The sequence below is a fragment of the Oncorhynchus nerka genome, linkage group LG9b (assembly GCF_034236695.1).
Source record: "Oncorhynchus nerka isolate Pitt River linkage group LG9b, Oner_Uvic_2.0, whole genome shotgun sequence".
In the NCBI taxonomy this organism is placed as follows: Eukaryota; Metazoa; Chordata; class Actinopteri; order Salmoniformes; family Salmonidae; genus Oncorhynchus; species Oncorhynchus nerka.
In genome coordinates, this window is record NC_088424.1 from 27,940,218 (window position 1) to 27,955,690 (window position 15,473).

Here is a 15,473-nt window from a genome sequence, read left to right on the forward strand (position 1 = left end):
GTCTTTGTGAGACGCAGATTAGGTGAACGGATGTGGTTCCCATCGTGAAGAATGGAGGAGGGGGTGTGATGGTGCTTTGCTGGTGACAATGTCTGTGATTTATTTAGAATTCAGGGCCCACTTAACCAGCATGACTACCACAGCATTCTGCAGTGATATGCCAGCCCATCTGGAAAAGCAGACAACAAGTGCTTAGCATATGTGGGAACACCTTCAAGACTGTTGGAAAAGCATTCCAGGTGAAGCTGGTTGAGAGAATGCCAAGAGTGTGCAAAGCTGTCAACAAGGCAAAGGGTGGCTACTTTGAAGAATCTCAAATATAAAATATATTTCTTGGTTACTACATGATTCCATATGTGTTATTTCATAGTTTTGATGTCTTCACTATTATTATACAATGTAGAGAATAGTAAAAAATAAAAATAAACCCTTGAATGAGTAGGTGTGTCCAAACTTTTGACTGGTGCGGTATATACATAAAAAAAATCTTAAAGTATAATTTTTTGACATTACTAATGTTACTGTCCCCACTACAATCACAAAATACTTAAATACATGTAATTTTGCCCTTGAAACATTTAATTTAAATATTGTCGAATTCCATTTATTCCTATGGCGACCGGTGGCTTTAAAGCATCTCAATAGCCAATACATAGAATCAGCAATTAAGGGTTTATATACATCATTGGTTTCAATAGCAACAGTCTTTAATAGAGCTCTGATATAAAGGTTGGGAAGGGTGAAACAAGAGAGCAGCCATGTCCAGTGTTCCTGCTACAGAATCCAATCAATATCCCATCCAGTGCTATTTACTATATATATAAAAAAATGCACTAAGCTGCTCCTGGTAACCCCAGTCTACAGAGCTCCTCAGGGAGAAAGAGAAAGATCACACCACCATACAACCTGCTACAGATAAAATGTTTGACCATTTTTCCCCCTTTGGTCTCTCTCTCTACCTCTCTCTATCTCTCTCTACCTCTCTCTACCCCTCTCTATCTCTCTCTACCTCTCTCTATCTCTCTCTACCCCTCTCTACCTCTCTCTACCTCTCTCTATCTCTCTCTCTACCCCTCTCTACCTCTCTCTACCCCTCTCTACCTCTCTCTACCTCTCTCTACCTCTCTCTACCCCTCTCTACCCCTCTCTACCTCTCTCTACCTCTCTCTACCCCTCTCTATCTCTCTACCTCTCTCTACCCCTCTCTACCTCTCTCTACCTCTCTCTACCTCTCTCTACCCCTCTCTACCTCTCTCTCTCTCTCCTCTCTCTACCTCTCTCTACCCCTCTCTATCTCTCTCTACCTCTCTCTACCTCTCTCTATCTCTCTCTACCCCTCTCTACCTCTCTCTACCTCTCTCTACCCCTCTCTATCTCTCTCTACCTCTCTCTACCTCTCTCTACCTCTCTCTACCCCTCTCTATCTCTCTCTACCTCTCTCTACCTCTCTCTACCCCTCTCTATCTCTCTCTACCTCTCTCTACCTCTCTCTATCTCTCTCTACCTCTCTCTACCCCTCTCTATCTCTCTCTACCTCTCTCTACCTCTCTCTATCTCTCTCTACCTCTCTCTACCTCTATCTCTCTCTACCTCTCTCTATCTCTCTCTACCTCTCTCTCTCAAAGGATAAATCTGTTGGAGAAATGGAGAAATCTATTGTTGAGGCCTTGTGTGCTAAAAGCACATAAACTATGCAAGTATTCATGGTGCAGTGTATAAGCTTTTCCTTATCTGCTTCTATTTACCATTTACTGAGAAAGAGTTAAGGCATGGTTAGAGGATATAGCTACCATATAGAATATGAAATTATTCAATTGATTTCTTAGATTTTCCATAAGGAGACTGGACAGCTCATCTTGCAAGGCGAGCGGGGAACTCATAACCATGGAACAAAGAGGCTTGTGTGGGAAAATGACAGTTCACTGCACAAAGCTGACTTAAATGAATGAGATCACATTGCTAATAAACTGCCTGTGAGAACATATTAGCTTGCCTGGCGCTGAGCGAGACATCAAACCTCCTACTGTGACTTCAACTAAATGTGGTCTTTTTAAAAACCACTTTGCCTTTCTCCTGGAGGAATAGCTGTCCAGGTTATTTGTCTGTGTCTAGAATGAGAAGCCCACGGAAACTAACATCAGTATCTTTCTATAGAATGGTTGTGAATGTTAACTTCCACTTCCTTGGACATAACAAACGGTTGTAAAAAAGCACATTTTACTACTGAGGACAAAGTAATTTTCTTCCAAGACAGGGTCACAGTTCAATTAAAATTATAATTAAACTGTGGATTGCAACTGGCAGACGTGTCTGTCTCGTTTTTCCTTTTTATGAGTGACGGGCAGGGAGGGTAGAGAGAAGAAAATAAACATACTGATATTGTCTGCAGGCACTTTGACTACAGCGGGCTCAATCAGGTTGTCGGCAAGGACGAAGGCTCCTTCCTCCAGGGTATCCAGTAACATGGTGGCGGCGTGCGTTTGCTCCGTGGAATTCATGTCTTCCCAGGACTTCAGGGCTTCCGGCCTCAGGAGGTTGTCAACCGTATCCACAATGGCCTGTATCCGTGGAAACAAATGTCAGAGTTTGTTGCTTTTTTATACCTCGTAAATTCTACAACTGTCCGCAGCAGAAAGGGGGCAAGGAAGGCATGTTATGCAGATAGCAAGCAAGGACAAGCAAACCAACATCAACCAACTAAACACTTTAATAAATAAGGTCACTGGCATTATAGGATGATATGAAGATACATTTAAATTAAAACATCACTTAAAGATGGCATGGCGGTCACAGAATATAAACTAAAGGAAGTTGTCTCCCCACTTCCCTGGTTTAGACCCATTTATTTTCTTTTGAATAACAAAACTGTGCCAGAGGGGAAGTTGGAACACAAACCAAATGTTTTTCAAATGAATGGAGCAGTTCCTTCTCAATACTGCTCTCTTAGTTCCTGTTCTTAAACATCTTACTTTTCCCAAAGAACAATTATCTTCCCTAACAATGAATATATTCCATAACAGGATCTGGTGATAATGGCCTTGAAATGTGCAGTTTTTCCTTCCTTGAGGCGAAAACGGTATCAAAAAACGAAATGCATTTGTTTCTTGGGTAGCAGTCGAAGTAAAGATGGGGATATTTCTGCTTGTTTTCAATGGCAATTCTTTTCATTTCCTGCTTGGCTGATAAGCAGTAAGTAAGCAAAACATTCCAAACCTTCTAGAAAAAGTATCATATTTTGATCAAAATGGAGGTCCCTGTGACCCTGTGCGGGAGAGTTCATGACTCCCATGTAGCTTAGCATATCTATATCCACACAGCAGCACTAATGCTAGCCCCACTGATGACTCCCATGTAGCTTAGCATATCTATATCCACACAGCAGCACTAATGCTAGCCCCACTGATGACTCCCATGTAGCTTAGCATATCTATATCCACACAGCAGCACTAATGCTAGCCCCACTGATGACTCCCATGTAGCTTAGCATATCTATATCCACACAGCAGCACTAATGCTAGCCCCACTGATGACTCCCATGTAGCTTAGCATATCTATATCCACACAGCATCGCTAACGCAAGCCCCACTGACGACTCTTATGTAGCTTAGCATATCCATAGCCACACAGAAACGCTAGGCTAGCCCCACAGATAAACATAGCCATTGGCATAATTACCCCACAAATCCATATCAACCCATGGCCCAATAAACCAGAGACAATTTAACCACAGGTGCCATTAACCACAGCAGAGGTCCAGGCTACACTATAGTGGTAATTAGGAAATAAAAAAGTCACTCACTGTACCAATTAGTGCAAAGCTGTGATTATCATCCACACACACACACACAGACACACACTAATTGACCATAGGCACAATTACCCTGTTGCCGGGATTAAACACAATAATTTATACATACACTAGATGACTGATGCGGGTGCTGTGTTGTGCCTCCATCTTACCACTCCCCCACCATTGTAAAAAAAAATATTGGAAGCTATAGAAATGCATTTCTAATATCTATATTCGTTTTTGCCACATTTATTTTATTACAGACTTAATGCATACTTCTAAATAGTTTTATGTGAGCTACAAAAACAACTTTAAAGTAGGAGTTTTTGACATTACAAATGTTGCTGTCCCCAGTACAAGAACAAAAAAAACATGTACATTTTGTCCTTGAAACATTTAATTGAAATATCGTAGAATTCCATTCATTCCTATGGAGGACTGCTCCTACTGGGGAGTACCAATACATTGCATCAGCAATCCAGGGTTTATATACATCATTGATTAAACCCTGTAGTCCCTCGCTATCAAACCAGACTGATGATTAACCAATCACCACAACATGTAAACAGACCACACAGCATGGCTACCATTATTACCTAGAGCTATGATAAGCGTACAGTCCAGCTCTGAATCAGATGCCTATAGTGTCTGTCTGTCTCTCTCTATGGGGGAGTGCTGACCCTTCAGATGGGATAGATAGAGCCTCTGTTAAGGACCACACACACAACATCTAACGTTGATCTGACGTTCATTCGGGCGCGCTGTGCTTTAGGGAACACCCGCTCCGCTGTTGGATGTCTGACTGCGCAAATTACAGCAGGCACTGTTCAGAGGTGATAATTACTCTCGGCTGGCAAACGCTATTGGTGTGTCCTTTATTGGAGTGTGATGGGGGAGTCAGAGAGGGGATAGGGAGGATAGGAGAGAGGAAGAGAGTCAGAGAGGAGAGGAGAGGGGGTCAGAGAGGGGATAGGGAGGATAGGAGAGAGGAAGAGAGTCAGTGAGGAGAGGGTCAGAGAGGGGATAGGGAGGATAGGAGAGAGGAAGAGAGTCAGTGAGGAGAGGAGAGGGGGTCAGAGAGGGGATAGGGAGGATAGGAGAGAGGAAGAGAGTCAGTGAGGAGGAGAGGAGGGGGGTCAGAGAGGGGATAGAGAGGATAGGAGAGAGGTAGAGAGCCAGTGAGGAGAGGAGAGGGGGTCAGAGAGGGGATAGGGAGGATAGGAGAGAGGAAGAGAGTCAGTGAGGAGAGGAGAGGGGGTCAGAGAGGGGATAGGGAGGATAGGAGAGAGGTAGAGAGTCAGAGAGGAGAGGAGGGGGGTCAGAGAGGGGATAGAGAGGATAGGAGAGATAGAGAGTCAGAGAGGAGAGGAGGGTCAGAGAGGGGATAGGGAGGATAGGAGAGAGGAAGAGAGTCAGAGAGGAGGAGAGGGGGTCAGAGAGGGATAGGGAGGATAGGAGAGAGGTAGAGTCAGAAAGGAGAGGGGGTTCAGAGAGGGGATAGGGAGGATAGGAGAGAGGTAGAGTCAGAGAGGAGAGGGGGGTCAGAGAGGGGATAGGGAGGATAGGAGAGAGGAAGAGAGTCAGAGAGGAGGAGAGGGGGTCAGAGAGGGGATAGGGAGGATAGGAGAGAGGTAGAGTCAGAAAGGAGAGGGGGTTCAGAGAGGGGATAGGGAGGATAGGAGAGAGGTAGAGTCAGAGAGGAGAGGGGGGGGTCAGAGAGGGGGTAGGGAGGATAGGAGAGAAGAAGAGAGTCAGAGAGGAGAGAAGAGGGGGTCAGAGAGGGGATAGGGAGGATAGGAGAGAGGTAGAGTCAGAGAGGAGAGGGGGTCAGAGAGGGGTAGGGAGGATAGGAGAGAAGAAGAGAGTCAGAGAGGAGAGAAGAGGGGGTCAGAGAGGAGAGAAGAGGGGGTCAGAGAGGGGATAGGGAGGATAGGAGAGAGGTAAAGAGTCAGAGAGGAGAGGGGTGTCAGAGAGAGGATAGGAGAGAGGTAGAGAGTCAGAGAGGAGAGGGGTGTCAGAGAGAGGATAGGAGAGAGGTAGAGAGTCAGAGAGGAGAGGAGAGGGGTGTCAGAGAGAGGAGCGGGTAGCGTCAGAGTAGCAGTAGTGATCACAGGTCTAGGACCATTACACCCCAGACAAACAGAGAAACACTCAACGGTCCTCCCTCCTGGTGAGAACCCCCTTGTAGGCGTGAAGGAGGAACAAAAAATGAAACAAATTCATGCCTCTAATTTGTGACAGTGTTAAAATAAAGTAAAAACTGTTCTGATTGAGTAGTCTCTTATTCTCGCCTGGGTGGAGGTCGCACAACGCAACAATCACAAGGGTGTTACCCAAGATGCCCCACAGTGAACAGGACATTCTTGGGTGGTGGTGCTGCTGATTTCACTAACATTGTCTATTGATGGATGGTGATGCATAAAGAAGACAGCCTTAAATCAAGTTGACAGAGACATATCCCCATTTTTCACAGTAAAAGAAACCTCAGTAAAAACAGCCCTAACTCATCATGGTGAAGATTGCTCCGACCAGTCAAACAGAGACTGATGAGAGAAACACAAGAGATCTGAGAAGGCTGGTTTGTGCTGTGTAAGACAGGCCCACTTTGTGTTTACGCCAGAGCCCATTCTTTCAACAGGACCTGCTCTCAGATTATAAACTCGGAGCAAAGGAAAATGACTGGGAGAGAGAAAGGAATTAAAAGACCCAACATCCGATATGAACACAAACACATTAATTGGACTGAACACGAATCCACCAGACAAACACAAAGATGTCAGCGAGAGGAAGAACATGGAGACGCTGAGAATGGTAAAGTGTAAGCAAGTGAAAAACTGGGTACACTGCCACTTTGATCACACTTACGGGTGACGGGGAGGTACAATTACGGCCGTGGGAAGGCAATTACTCATACAGCGCACAAGGAGCAGACAGGAGATGGAGGGACGGAGAGAGGGATTGAGAGAGGGGGGGTGGAGAGAGAGATAAGTGATAGGAGAGATATTAAAGATAAGCCGAGACATATTGACTGACAGACAGGCAGGCAGATAGACAAACAGACAGGTGAGTCGAGAGGTAGAGAGATGGATGGGCAAACCGACAGGCTAATAGACACACAGGCAGATAGACAGGCAGGCAGATAGACAAGCAGAGAGACAGGTGGACACGTTGTGCATACAGACAAGCCAACAGATAACCACAGACGGACAGACAGCCACAGGCATAACACCAATGCTACTGAGCATACTGTGGACACTTTAAGAGGTAAAGGGGTCTATGTGGAACCAGCAGGTATACAGTACCTTCATATATGCCCTGCAAGTCCTCTCTCTCTTTTGAAGCTTTTTAACACAAAGACAAGATCAAGAACAAGAGAAACACTATTAGGAAGCAAAAAGCTTAGGGGAAAGAAAGAGGATGGTCTGTGTCTTTAGAAAACACCTAAAGTACACCACTTAAACCAACTTGAATCAGGAAGGAAATTAGAATATATAAACCTTATGTTAGGTAGAGGAAATAAGAAGCTCACAATATATTATGTGGCACATTGTAAATGTGTTTCGGAAGCTGTATCTGAATATGTATCTTACGTAACTACAAGGTCCTGGCTGGCAGAGACAAGGCTGCACAGCATTGCGTTGTAGAGGGGGAATTGCTGAGATTCAATTCCTATGCTTTGCATTAACGATGCTTTATAAAGCATTGAGACAATAAACAAAGCCAGAGGGGGTCATTTGGATTCCATGGCACTGAGGTTATAACAGTCTGCCAGCTCTGGGGTTTATTTAGAGCTTTAGTTGGCCTGTCTCGGTCTCAGTCAAAAGAGACGGATTCATTATTCCCATAGCCAGCTAAATCGTGGCTGAAGGAGTGTAGCATTGTGCTGTTGTAAGACAGTACAGTTAGAACATAGACAGAAAGGTTCAGTCTATGACTAGCTACGAAGGGAACAAAGAAAACACTACGGACGTGCCTTTTGGTCCAAATCCACTTTGCTTTCACCTTTGCGTTCTGAATAGCACTGTAAAACTGTCATTCATTTCTATGACTGTAGAAGTTAGGCCTTAAGATTCCTGCTTGTACCTTTCACTCAGAGAGACATGGTAAGTGCTCTGGAGGAGGGAAGGCAGCTATGTTCTTGCCTGTCTGGTGGTAGAGAGGAGGGTTATTCTTTGTGTTGGCTAGCGGGGGGCTGCTATCCATTAGCTCTTAGAGCTGCCAGGTGAGAAAGCTGCATTTCAGAACCCAGTAATTTCTAGGAAAAGGTGGGGCTAGGGCAGACATGGGCAAACTACGGCCCGCGGGCCACATACGGCCCGTTAGGCTTTTTAATCCGGCCCGCCGAACTTGTCCAAATTATAGTAAAAACCTCCTTTTTTCCCCTTTCCCTGCAATGCCCACGTTTCCCCAATAGATGGCGCACTCAAAACACATTGACCGTTGTTGGAGTGGCGCGTATTTCTCTTTATTTCACTTTAATTTTCACTTCGTTTCACGTCACCATTAAGCCCTTCTGTGAAAATGAGCGGACCAAAGAGAAGGAAAGTGGACAGCGAATGCCGAGTGTTTAATAAGGAGTGGACAACAAAATACTTCTTCACTGAAGTCCGATCAACGGCTGTATGTCTGATATGCCAAGAAGCTGTTGCGGTTTTCAAAGAGTACAATATCAGCCGTCACTTTGCCACGAAGCATGCAAACTATGCTAGCAAGCAGTCAACACAAGAACGGGCGGCTACTGCTCAGAGGTTGGCAGCTAATTTACAGAGTCAACAGAACTTTTTTCACCGACAAACTGCAATTCAAGAGTCAAGTACCAAGGCAAGTTATTTGCTGGCATTCAAATTAGCAAAGGCTAGCAAGCCTTTCTCCGAAGGCGAGTTTTTGAAAGAGTGCATGGTAGAGACAGCAGGTCTCTTGTGTCCGGAGAGCAAAGCCAAGTTTGAAAAAATCAGTTTAGCACGCAGGACAGTGACTCGCCGCGTGGAACTGATTGACGAAGATATAGTCAGCGAGTTAAACAAAAAGGCGGAGTCCTTTAAGTTATATTCACTAGTACTGGATGAAATTAACGACATAAAAGACACTGCTCAGCTCCTAATTTTTATCCGAGGGATTAACGACAGTTTTGAGATAACGGAGGAGCTTTTGAGCATGGAATCACTGAAAGGGAAAACGCGAGGAGAGGACTTATATGAACAGGTGTCTGCTGTCATCGAGAGAATGAAGCTACCTTGGAGTAAACTTGCCAATGTCACCACGGATGGATCGCCAAATTTAACTGGAAAAAACATCGGGCTGCTGAAAAGAATCCAGGATAAAGTGAAAGAAGAAAACCCTGACCAGGATGTTATTTTACTTCACTGCATCATTCATCAGGAGTCTCTGTGTAAGTCTGTATTGCAGCTTAATCACGTCGTGGATCCAGTTGTAAAACTTGTTAACTTCATACGAGCAAGGGGACTTAATCATCGTCAGTTCATTACTGTTAAGTTTGGGGAAAGTGTTTCAACGAGTCTGGGAGCTCAAAGACGAGATTCGCTCATTTTTTAATTTAATGGGGAAATCCGAAGAATTCCCCGAGCTGAGCGACACAAACTGGCTTTGTGACTTTGCGTTTGCTGTGGACATATTTTCACACATGAATGAGCTGAACGTGAAGCTAAAGGGGAAAGATCAGTTTGCGCACGACATGTACACAAATGTGAGAGCTTTCAAATCCAAGCTGGTTTTATTCTCCAGGCAAATGTCAAACAAATCTTTCGCACATTTCCCCACACTAGCCGTGCAGAAAGAGGCCGCCCGAAATGCGAAGAAATACTGCAAATCACTGGACGATCTGCACAGAGAATTTTGCCGTCGGTTCTGTGATTTTGAAAAAATTGACAAGTCACTTCAACTGGTGTCCTGTCCCCTGTCACAAGACCCCGAATCAGCACCGCAGGAGCTGCAATTGGAACTGATCGATCTTCAGTCTGACTCCGTCTCAAAGGAGAAGTTCAAGTCTCTTAAACTGAATGACTTTTACGCTTCACTTAACGAGACCGCGTTTCCAAACCTCCGGAGGACGGCACAGAAGATGCTGGTGTTGTTTGGCTCGACCTACGTGTGTGAGCAGACGTTTAGCGTCATGAAAATCAACAAAGCCCATCACAGATCCAAGTTAACTGACCAACACCTCAGATCTGTCCTGAGAATTGCCACAACAAAACTAACTCCAGACTTTGATGCACTGGCAAAAAGGGAGACCAACAACACTGTTCCCACTGAAATGGTGAGTTTTTCTGCTGTGTTATGAAAAAATGCATATGGAAAGTTTGGAAGTGCGTCTTTTAATTAAGAGCAATGCGCATTTACGCACAGCAGCGGTACAGTAGCTTAATTAACACGCCGCACATCGCTCTTAATTTAAATTTAAATTTTCAGCTGCAGGTAGGATATTTAATACAGCCTATGTCTGTGTGCTTGGCAACGATACACGTGTACTGTTTGCGCGTGAAGGCGAGGGCGTCCGTGGCGAGTTTGTAGAGCGCGCGGTCAGGACAATCCATCCATGATTTTGCGGAGTTTAACACAAGTAGATATTATTGAGCTTGAGTATTTCGTTGTGTAATAATATGTTTTGAATGTTGAAAGTGATTCCATTTTTCAATAAATGTTGATTTCTTTAACTTTGCACCTTCGATTGAAACTTATTAAAAACAGACGCAATCTTGATAAATCACAGTGCGTATGTTATTTTAATCTATTTACATTTCCTCCTCCCAGTATCTGCGAAATAGTATGTAAATGCCATATCTTGCATATTCCTTGAGACAAATTTATTAACTGATAAGGGCTATTTTTCACATTTGAAAGACAGTTAATAAATTGGGTTGTAGTGTTCTTACTGTGCTATGAGGTTTGCACACACTACATTTAATGCTTTAGTATATCCGGCCCAAACACTCCCTCCAAATGCTCCTGGCCTGGCCCCTCTGTCAAATTTTAGAACCCATTGTGGCCCGCGAGTCAAAAAGTTTGCCCACCCCTGGGCTAGGGGCTGGAAGAATAAGCTCCCTCCTTACCCTCAGCCACAGCTGCCCCTAAGGGCTGGGGATGCCTTACCTCACTCCCTCCTCCCCCTCAGCCACAGCTCCCCCTAAGGGCTGGGGATGCCTTACCTCACTCCCTCCTCCCCCTCACCTGGAGAAAGACTTGTGGTTGTGGAGGGGTGGGTGGGTGGAGGTTGGTGTTAAATGAGTGACTCATAATTCACTTTTTATTTTATTTTTATGTTTCTTCATACCAAGCGAAATTATCTAACGTCATTGCCAGATCAATTTGTTTATTTTAAGCTTAACACGGATCTATACAAGTAACTTAGTTTAAGGTAAAATATCTTGAAAATGACATTTAAAAAATATAAATGACTTGTATATAGCCTTGTTAAGATTAAAATAACAGAATGATCTGCCAATGACGTTAGATAATTTAGCTTGGTACAAAGAAACATCAAAAAAGTGACTTATCACTCCAAATAAGTTATTTAAGCTTGATTGGAATGAACTTTCTGCAGTGAGACTACCTTGAGGAGAGCAGGGAATACTACCTACCTAGATATATACACGCATGTTCATACAGTATATGGCACTCGTAGCCTACCTGGGGTCACATACAGTGCGTTCAGAAAGTATTCAGACCCCTTCACTTTTTCCACATTTTGTTATGTTACAGCCTTATTCTATAATGGATTAAATAAAATAAAAATCTCATCAATCTACAAACAATACCCTATAATGACAAAGCCAAAAGTATTCAGACGCTTTGCTATGAGACTTGAGATTGAGCTCAGGTGCATCCTGTTTCCATTGATCACCCTTGAGATGTTTCTACAATTTGATTGGAATCCATCTGTGTTAAATTCAATTGATTGGACATGATTTGGAAAGGCCCACACCTGTCTAGATAAGGTCCCACAGTTGACAATGCATGTCAGAGCAAAAACCAAGCAATGAGGTCGAAGGAACTGTCCGTAGAGCTCAGAGACAGGACTGTGGCGAGGCACAGATCTGGGGAAGGGTACCAAAACATTTCTGCAGCATTGAAGCTCCCCAAGAACACAGTGGCCTCCATCATTCTTAAATGGAAGAAGTTTGGAACCCCCAAGACTCTTCCTAGAGCTGGCCGCCTGGCCAAACTGAGCAATCTGAGCAAAAATGCCGAAATTGTTGCAACTCCTATTACTAGCCTGTTCAACCTCTCTTTTGTATCGTCTGAGATTCCCAAAGATTGGAAAGCTGCCGCGGTCATCCCCCTCTTCAAAGGGGGAGACACTCTAGATCCAAACTGCTACAGACCTATTATATCCATCCTACCCTGCCTTTCTAGTCTTCGAAAGCCAAGTTAACAAACAGATTACTGACCATTTCGAATCTCACCGTACCTTCTCCGCTATGCAATCTGGTTTCAGAGCTGGTCAAGGGTGCACCTCAGCCACACTCAAGGTCCTAAACGATACCATAACCGTTATCGATAAGAGACATTACCGTGCAGCCGTATTCATCGACCTGGCCAAGTCTTTCGACTGATTGCCTCGCCTGGTTCACCAACTACCTCTCTGATAGAGTTCAGTGTGTCAAATCGGAGGGCCTGCTGTCTGGACCTCTGGAAGTCTCTATGGGGGTGCCACAGGCTTTTCTCTGTATATATCAATGATGTCGCTCTTGCTGCGCGTGATTCTCTGATCCACCTCTACGCAGACGACACCATTCTGTATACCACTGGCCCTTCTTTGGACACTGTGTTAACTAACCTCCAGACGAGCTTCAATGCCATACAACACTCCTTCCGTGGCCTCCAACTGCTCTTAAATGCTAATAAAACTAAATGCATGCTCTTCAACCGATCTCTGACCGCACCTGCCCGCCCGTCCAACATCACTTCTGACTTAGAATATGTGGACAACTACAAATACCTAGGTGTCTGGTTAGACTGTAAACTCTCCTTCCAGACTCACATTCAGCATCTCCAATGCAAAATTAAATCTAGAATCGGCTTCCTACGTCGCAACAAAGCCTCCTTCACTCATGCTGCCAAACATACCCTGGTAATACTGACCATCCTACCGATCCTCGACTTCGGCGATGTCATTTACAAAATAGCCTCCAACACCCTACTTAACAAATTGGATGCAGTCTATCACAGTGCCATCCGTTTTGTCACCAAACCCCATATACTACACACCACTGAGACCTGTACGCTCTCGTTGGATGGCCCTTGCTTCATACTTGTCACCAAACCCACTGGCTCCAGGTCATCTACAAGTCTCTGCTAGGTAAAGCCCCACCTTATCTCAGCTCACTGGTCACCATAGCAGCACCCACCCGTAGCTTGCACTCCAGGAGGTATATCTCACTGGTCACCCACAAAGCCAATTCTTCCTTTGGCCGCCTTTCCTTCCAGTTCACTGCTGCCAATGACTGGAACGAACTGCAAAAAACACTGAGGCTGGAGACTCATATCTCCCTCACTGGCTTTAAGCACAGCTGTCAGAGCAGCTCACAGATCACTGCACCTGTAAATGACCTCATCCCCGTACTGTATGTATTTATTTATCTTACTCCTTTGCACCCCAGTATCTCTACTTGCACATTCATCTTCTGCACATCTACCATTCCAGTGTTTAATTGCTATATTGAAATTATTTCGCCACCATGGCCTATTTATTGCCTTACCTGACTTATCCTACCTCATTTGCACATGCTGTATATAGATTTTTCTACTGTATATTGACTGTATGTTTGTTTATCCTGTTAGTCCTCTAGGGGCATTATTTCATTTTTGGATAAAAAGACGTGCCCGTTTTAAGCGCAATATTTTGTCACGAAAAGATGCTCGGCTATGCTTGGAATTGATAGCTTTGGAAAGAAGACACTCTGACGTTTCCAGAACTGCAAAGATTTTCACTGTGAGTGCCTTAGAACAAAAGCTTCAGGCAAAACCAAGATGTTTCAGCGACCAGGAAATGAACAGGATTTCCGAAGCTACGTTTTCCATGATCTCCTTATATGGCTGTGAATGCGACAGGAATGAACGGATCCTTTCTATCGTTTCCCCAAGGTGTCTGCAGCATTGTGACGTATTTGTAGGCATATCATTGGAAGATTGACCATAAGAGACTACAATTGCCAAGTGCCCGCACGGTGTCCTGCGTGCAAATTGGTGCGCAAAACTCACCTACCAGTATTTTTCCACCCGAATCTGGGAACAATGCAGGCTTCCAGGAACGGCATTTCAATGAAGAGATATATGACAAAACACCTTGAGGATTGATTCAAACAACGTTTTCCATGTTTCAGTCGATATTATGGAGTTAATTCGGAAAAAAGTTTGACGTGTAGGTGACTGAATTTTCGGTTAGTTTCGGTAGCCAAATGCATAGTAACAAAACGGAACGATGTGTCATACACAAGAATCTTTCAGGAAAAACTGGACATCTGCTATGTAACTGAGAGTCTCCTCATTGAAACATCTGAAGTTCTTCAAAGGTAAATTATTTTATTTGATTCCTTTGCTGGTTTTTGTGAATATGTTGCGTGCTAAATGCTAACGCTAAATGCTAAGCTAGCTATCACCACTCTTACACAAATGATTGATTTTCTCTGGTTCAAAAGCATATTTTGAAAATCTGAGACGACAGGATTGTTAAGAAAAGGATAAGCTTGAGAGCAGGCATATTTATTTCATTTCATTTGCGATTTTTAGAAATCGCTAACGTTGCGTTATGGTAATGAGCTTGAGGCTGTAGTCACGATCCCGCATGCGGGATGCGGCGTACTATGAGGTTATTCCATGTGTAACTCTGTGTTGTTGTATGTGTTGAACTACTTTGCTTTATCTTGGCCAGGTCGCAGTTGCAAATGAGAACTTGTTCTCAACTGGCCTACCTGGTTAAATAAAGGTGAAATCATTTGTTTTTGTTAATCGAGGGGAAAGGGCCTTGGGACAGGGAGGTGACCAAGAACTTGATGGTCACTATGACATAGCTCCAGAGTTCCTCTGTGGAGATGGGATAAACTTCCAGAAGGACAATCATCTCTGTAGCACTCTACCAATCAGGTATTTATGGTACAGTGGCCAGACGGAAGCCACTCCTCAGTAAAAGGCACATGACAGCCCGCTTGGAGTTGGCCAAAACGCACCTAAAGGACACTCAGACTAGACAACAAGATTGTCTGGTCTGATGAAACCAAGATTGGCCTGATTGACAAGCGTCACGTCTGGAGGAAACCTGGCACCATCCCTACAGTGAAGCATGGTGGTGGCAGCATCATGCTGTGGGGATATTTTCAGTGTATCTTACAGGGAGACTAGTCAGGATCAAGGGAATGATGAACAGAGCAAAGTACAGAGAGATCCTTGATGAAAACCTTCTCCAGAGTGCTCAGGACCTCAGATTGGGGCGAAGGTTCACCTTCCAACAGGACAATGACCCTAAGCACACAGTCAAGACAATGCCGGAATGGCTTCGGGACAAGTCTCTGAATATCCTTGAGTGTCCTTGATAAAAACCTGCTCCAGAGCGCTCAGGACCTCAGATTAGGGCGAAGGTTCACCTTCCAACAGGACAACGACCCTAAGCACAAAGTCAAGACAACACAGGAGTGGCTTCGGGACAAGAATGTCAGAGCCCGGACTTGAA

At 44.4% G+C, this 15,473-nt stretch overlaps 1 protein-coding gene across 9 annotated transcripts in view; it reads right to left on the bottom strand.

The window, feature by feature from the left end:
- Positions 1–15,473, bottom strand: part of LOC115114537 (adhesion G protein-coupled receptor L2-like) — a 131,824-nt gene that overhangs the window by 35,946 nt on the left and 80,405 nt on the right. For 6 of the 9 annotated variants that reach the window (XM_029642851.2, XM_029642849.2, XM_029642852.2 and 3 more), the window contains exons 9-10: positions 7,093–7,131; positions 2,375–2,558 (exon numbers count right to left, since the gene is read on the bottom strand). In XM_029642851.2, the coding sequence (XP_029498711.2) occupies positions 2,375–2,558; positions 7,093–7,131 (223 nt within the window). The remainder of the gene's footprint in view (positions 1–2,374; positions 2,559–7,092; positions 7,132–15,473) is intronic. The other 3 variants (XM_029642854.2, XM_029642850.2, XM_029642855.2) reach the window with 1 other exon arrangement.